This window comes from Limulus polyphemus, unplaced genomic scaffold (assembly GCF_000517525.1).
Source record: "Limulus polyphemus unplaced genomic scaffold, Limulus_polyphemus-2.1.2 Scaffold474, whole genome shotgun sequence".
In the NCBI taxonomy this organism is placed as follows: Eukaryota; Metazoa; Arthropoda; class Merostomata; order Xiphosura; family Limulidae; genus Limulus; species Limulus polyphemus.
The window spans coordinates 371,320-378,472 of record NW_013666084.1 but is presented as its reverse complement, the minus strand read 5'-3'; the positions used below and the strand labels follow the sequence as shown (position 1 = coordinate 378,472).

Below are 7,153 nucleotides of genomic sequence, written 5' to 3'. Positions count from 1 at the left end.
GAGAAAGACCAAGATTTGAAGCCAATGATTAATTTTCTGAAAGCGAGTGTTGTGCGCCCTGCTTGGGAGAAGGTGCCTAGTCTAAGCCCTGTGACAAAGCACTATTGGGCACAATGAGGCCAGTTGAAGCTTGAAGATGGTATTCTTGTCCAGAGATGGGAAACTACAGATGGGAAAGTGACGACTTGGCAAACAGTTATACCGAGGAAGTTACAGGAAGTTGTGCTGCGTCAATCCCATGATAATTTAACAGGAGGACATCTCGGAATTAAGAAGACATTGAGTCACCTACGACAAAGATTTTATTGGATAGGTATGAGGCGAGATGTGGAAGAATGGTGCCGGACATACAGTACATGTAGTGCTAAAAGGGGACCCAAGCGTAAGGGACGCCCACCTTATAAAGAGTTGCCTGAGAATGTGTCAGAGTTTGTGAAAGTGTTATCAGAAACGATGGATGATATTCACCATCAAGTGCGTACAAACTTGAAAACGTCTGCTGATTCGATGAAGTTAACTTATGATAAGAGATCTACTGAAGTCAGCTTTGTACCAAGAGACAAGGCGTGGTTGTATAATCCCAGGAAGACCAAAGGGAAGTCTCCTAAGTTGTCTTCTCCATGGGAAGGCCCATATGACATAGTGGATCGTCTCTCAGACGTGACTTTCCGGGTAAAATGTGGTCGGCGAGGTAAACCAAAAGTGGTGCTTGCCAACAGGTTTTGACGTTATCATGGTCCAGGACATTTCAGTTGGGACGAAGTGGACAACAGAACAAATGTGGCTGCTGAAGACGTGTCACCTGAAAAAGCCAATGTTGAAAAGCCAATCTCAGTTTTGAGAAGAGAAATGGTGAAGCTATTGATGAAGTTACTACCACTGATGTGACTGTTACTGACGATAGGACATTTCCTGATGATGCAGATGTACCCCACGTGAAGCAGAAGCCAACGAGACGGAGTCCAGTACGGAAGAAGATACGTCCCGTAAAATTAAGAGACTTTGTTGAATTATAATTTTGTGTTTGTAATTCTGTACATTTAATTAAGTTGATTAATGTTAATTGTTATTGGTTTATTATAAGTGGCTATTGTTTGGGAGGAACAATACTAAGGAGGCGTCAGTGTTGCGTCAGCGAGGTCAAGTGACTAGCATCACGCCACCCGTTTTCTAGAAATATCCTGTTCCTTTGTGAATGCCCTAGCATTTACTAGATTGGGGATAGTGTGGTGTATATAGGATGGTCACAATGTGACGGGAAAAAAGTGTGTAGGTAGTATTGAGTAATTGAACTGCAGTCAGAGAAAATATTGTTGGCCACGTGAGATATAGCGTTTGTTTTTGCGCGACTGTTGAAATTAAGTGTATCGTAAAGTTGTATTCGGAAAGAATAAACCAGTTTTATTAAGAAAGGACTTGTGTCGCTAAAGTTTCGCCGGAACGAATTTACGGGAAATCAATTAACAAACGGAGACGTAACAATATTTTTACGTATCAGCTTGTTTGATAATTTTCTTGTGTATGGACCATTTGTTAAAGAAATCTTATCGATCATGTTATATAATCTATTGCAAATGATGCAGTCCTCTTACATGATTACAATAGTCACTAGAAAGAGAATAATTATCTAGGCAACTGAATTATCAATAACTAATATAGCTCGTAAAACTTCAGTTTAATGATATATATGAGAATGCATTGCTATGATCATTTGAATGGTTATGATCTTCAAACATTTATCTAATTTCGTTGAAGATTAGTCATATAAGGTTAGTTCAATCTATGAGCATATACTCGTTAAATAGTAACGTACTATGCAGTTTATTTTAGTGAAGTATGCGCTATTTTAATTTTGATTTACTTCTTCCTCTTACTTTGTTTATGTATCCATGTAGATGTATAATGCAGATACATTTTAGAGAGCTCGAATATTAATTTTGCTGGTAGAACTATAGGAGAAGCAGATGTGTGCAGCATATGTTTAGTTAACTCCTATGTATGTAAGACAACAGGTTTTTTAAGAGAAGTTAAAAGAGTAGGCATGTATGCAAGTCGTTAGTTAATCCTGGAGAATCAAGCACGTATATTACTCTCGTAGAGAACCAAAAGCATCTGCGTAAACACTATTCCTAGACATTTCTACTAGGACAGTGTAACTGTTTTTCTTTCACCAGTACCTCTAACGCGCACGTGATTAATGAATGAACAAGCTAGTGTGTAACTTGTTTTATCAAATATCAAAGTATTTACTTTTTTAGCGTATTGTTTTTCTCTTTCTTACGTTCTGTGTTGTGCCTTTAGTAGGACAACAGTTTTTCGAATCATTAACTTGTTTAACTGTTAAGCATGTTGCCCTCCAGTAGCACAGCGGTATGTCTGCTGACTTACAATGCTAGAAACCGGGTTTCGATACTCGTGGTGGGCAGAGCACAGTTAGCCCATTGTGTAGCTTTGTGCTTAACTTTAAACTGACAAGTTAAGCATGTAAACTATTACGAAATTAATACCACATTGATCAATAATGTTTAGCGTTAATTGATGCATATACAATGCGTGAAGAGTAACAATATTACAACTAAGTCTTGTCGTATGGTTCTTTATGCTGATTGTAATGTAACTTTGATAGTACGTCAATTTGTGCATATATTTGAACGGGTAGAATCTAGTTGTTTATTTAGTGCACAATTGTTTCGATATTTTAGATCAAGAAGGAGAATTGGAAACGATCGAGCCATGCCTGAAACCGCTAGTATTCTTAGCAGTCACCAGCGATACTCTGAAAAGGTAAGGTAGATTTTTATTACTTAAAACATAAAGGGAATGATACGCTAAAATGCCTGGATTACTGGTGAAGATATTTCCTTAAATTAAGAAAAAGAAAACAAAAATATTAGGCTTACATATATCTTTGGTAATTAACTAGTGTTAGTTGAAAATGATAGCAACATGTTACTATGTCACAGCTATTACGGTTTACAAATAATAATTTCTTATACGAATTTTTTGAAAAACAATAAAAAATACAACAAATAAAAAAAACTACCAGTATATATTTTTTAATAAGATGTCTTCTCTTTGTTTAAAAGTAATGATTTTTGTAAAACATAATTAGAAACCATACATTAAAACTAATTCTTAGTTAAAATGGGAATAAACACCTTTTAATTTCAGGAGCTAAAGCATTTTTTTTTAATATAACTCGGATCTAATTACAATTAATCAACACTATGTTATTTAATAAAAAATATACGACAGAAATCACTCACTTCAATAAATAAGTTTACCAAAATTATTTATCTTATTTCTACCCAGTTCTATCCAGATATTTTAATGTATAATAATCATGGGTTTCTTAAGAAATGCTAATTTCTTTTGAAAATTAAACTGTTTACTTTCTAAGTGGCCCGGCATGGCCAGGTGGTTAACGCACTCGACTCGCAATCTGAGGGTCGCGGGTTCGAATCCCTGTCACACCAAACATGCTCGCCCTTTCAGCCGTGGGGGCGTTATATGTGACGGTCAATCTCACTATTCGTTGGTAAAAGAGTAGCCCAAGAGTTGGCGGTGGGTGGTGATGACTAGCTGCCTTCCCTCTAGGCCAGCGCAGATAGCCCTCGTGTAGCTTTGCGCGAAATTCCAAAACAAACAAACTTTCTAAGAACAAAAGGAATTTTTAATAGTTTTGTGTTAATAATACTAAGTAATCAAATATATATTTAAATTTTGAAAGCCTCCCATTGTCTAAACGGTAAGTCGGAAGTCTTATAACTGTAAAAATAGGGTTGTAATATTCGTGATGAACACAGCATAGATAGCCCATTGTGTAAATTTATGCTTAATAACAAATAAACAAACAAAAACACTTGTAAGTTTTTCGTTCATTCAGCTATTGTTTTAATGCTGCGTTATAAAATGAAATGATAAACATTAATATTATATACTTATCCAGTATAAATAGCATTTCTTAGGCAATAATAAACATAAATTTTTAAGAAAATGATATCTTAGGCAGCAATATATTGGTTATCAACTTTGTCTTTACTGAGACTTAAATCATTCGTTTATGAACACTATTTATGTCACACTGCAATAAACTTATTCCTCATATTCCATATTACCCAAAACTCCTCCACCTTTTAGAGAGTTTATTTACTGCAGACTTACAACATTAAGGGAGGCGTAGAGAAGGAAAACGAAAGGCCACTACCACCAGGTGACATTGTTTATGGCAACCAAGCTTTCAGTCTGCGGTTCTCATTGTTATTTTTCTTTTATTGGTATTTTTGTACCCTTGGAAGAAGCTATAAACACTAGAATCTGTCACAAATTGTTTTCGCTGGTTGCTTCAACAGTTGTTTCTTTTCTGCTTATATATCCGCGTAAATATGAACAAATACTTAGAACATTTAGTTTCTGCACTCTTTCAAAATACAACAAAACACATAGTTACAATTTAAAATACGCCATGAAAACATGAAACTTTTCAGACGTCTATTTCTTCACTAAATTTATCCTACACCATCATTAAAGGACATCACACTCCATTCTGCCAGTCCTCGTCTATTTTATTTGTCGTATCTAATCCCCTTTCTCTCGATTTTCCTGAGATACTTTCTTCTCTCCCTCACTCTCTCGTTTTTCTCCTGTTCTTTCTTATTTTTCTATTTCTTTTTCCCATTGTAACTGTATTCTGTTATTGGTAAAGACCATTGGATTTGGGTTAGCTGTCCCATATATTCGCATGCTTGAACTGATAAGTAAGCAGGGCGACCCGTCCTCCATGTCTTGGCAAAAGTCAATAACATGAAATAACGTACTTCACGAAGCAAATTTCTATTATTTAGCTACAAATACATATATATAATCAAACACATAATACATTCTGCAAACATACGATATTCATCATATAAAGGCAAACATAGCTGTAAAATACATCAGAGATGAGTATTTAACACATTTCGAGCAAAGCAATATAATGTAAGCAGTTGAAATGCTAGAGGAAGGGAAAATTTAGTTTCTTCAGTAATATGGTGCATATTGTTATAACGAAACTTACTCAATATATTAAAGTATCAATAGTTTTAGTTTTACCCCTATAGATTGCACTGGCCAATAATAATCGGAAATGTTAAATTTGTTACCGTATAATATTGTTGCGTCAGCGAGATCACGTGACTATTCTCACGCCCTCTACTTTCTAGAACTATCCTGTACCTTGGCGAATGCTCTAGCATTTACTAGATATAGGGTAGCCTGGTATATAAAAGAGGGTGACAACGTGACAGAATGATGTGTGTGTACATAGTGAGTAATTGAACTGCAGTCAGAAATATTGTTGACGTTCCTTGATATAGCGTTTGTTATAGAGCGATTGTTGAAATTAAGTGTATCGTAAAGTTATATTCGGAAAGAATAAAACAGTTTTATTAAGTAAGGACTTGTGTCGCTAAAGTTTCGTCGGAACGAAGTTACGGAAAGTTAATTAACAAACGGAGACGTAACAATATTTAAAGGCGCACATACGTCAATACGATTTAGTATGTACTTAATATAACTTGTTATTATATTCGCCCCGTTTATAGCTTCCATCTATATTAATGTTTTTAACCCGTGATCTGTCGTTCTGTTAATTTTAATCGTCGTTCTAGTTGTTCTATGAATCTTTGTTAATATATGTTTGTTCATTGCGTGATTGATCTATAGTTATCCACACGTGTTCATTTTCTATAGTTTATCTACCCCCACCCCTCACTCATCAGTGGCTCAGCGATAAGTCTACGGGTTTATAACTCTATAATCGAATTTATCCTTGGTGAGCAGAGCACAGATAACCCATTATACAGCTTTGTGCATAATAACAACAAGGAAACAAACAAACGACAAACTTACTAAAAATTAATATTCGTTCATTTTTCGACTGCCATTCGATTAATCAAATTTTTTGTATTAAAAATATAAAATCCACATATTTATTTCAAAAAGTGTCACTATTCTACAGTCTGTTACCCAAGTAAACTGGAATGGAGACCTAATAGATTCGAACATTGGTATGTCGAAATGCTAGAGAATTTTGTGGTTTCTTCGAGACAACAGAGATTCCAGTCAACTGATCGAGGCCTTGGGCCTTTGCTTTGATCCGTGATAAATGTAGGGGTATTATATGCATTAAATGTTAAATAAAATGGACGGAAATGAACTCTAACTTCAACAAAAGTCACGTATTCGAGATATCCAGATTCGACACGCTGATAGTAAATTTACTTCTATCTTGTGAGTTATTACACGGCATTTTGTGATAAAATACACGTTATATAACACAGAAACCGGAAGAATATTCAGCGTTTATATACAGAATGTGACTTGACTCCCATTGGAGCATAGGGCCGCAACAACACCTCGCCAACGGACTCTGTTCTGGGCTGCTCTCCTCAGCTGGGTCCACGCCATTCCGGCGGCCTTCGCTTCACTCCCGACCGATCTCCTCCATGTCTGTTTTGGCCTCCCAGCTTTTCGTTTCCCTTGTGGGTTCCAGTCCAAGGCCTGCCTTGTAACGTTGTCAACTGGATTTCGCAGTGTGTGTCCGATCCAGCCCCATTTTCTTTTCCTGATGTCTTGGCTGACTGGGTTCTGGTTGGTCCTTTTCCATAGCTCTGTGTTTGAGATCTTCTCTGGCCACCTGATGTTTAAGATGTGTTGCAGGCACTTGTTGATGAACGTCTGTATCTTGTTGGTGATGGTGTTCGTAACTCGCCATGTCTCGGACCCATACAGGAGAACTGCTTTTACATTTGTGTTGAAGATGCGGATCTTGCTGCACAGGGATAAGGCTTTGGAGTTCCAGATGGGTCGCAGGGTGTTGAACGCGAGCCTTGCTTTGTTGATCCGGCTCCTAACGTCTTCGTCTGCGCCGCCATCTCTGCTTACTATGCTTCCAAGGTAAACAAAGTGGTCTGTTTCCTTGATATCTTTTCCCTGCAGCTGCAGTGGGCACTCTTGTTTGTTGTTCAGCCGCATCACCTCCGTTTTTCTGGTGTTGATTTTCAGGCTGGTCTTTCCTGCCTCCTCAGCGAGCCGGGTGAGCTTTGACTGTGCATGCTGTTGCTTGTGGCACAGAAGGCTGACATCGTCTGCAAAATCCAAGTCCTCCAGCTGT

General features: G+C 37.1%; 1 protein-coding gene across 1 annotated transcript in view; it reads left to right on the top strand.

Annotated features, from left to right (window-relative positions):
• The first annotated feature begins 2,732 nt into the window (after positions 1–2,732).
• The window catches only part of LOC111085566 (putative sodium-coupled neutral amino acid transporter 11), a 62,644-nt gene continuing 58,223 nt past the window's right edge, over positions 2,733–7,153 (top strand). The window contains exon 1 of the mRNA XM_022384723.1: positions 2,733–2,784. Within this exon, the coding sequence (XP_022240431.1) occupies positions 2,734–2,784 (51 nt within the window). The 5' untranslated portion in view covers position 2,733. The remainder of the gene's footprint in view (positions 2,785–7,153) is intronic.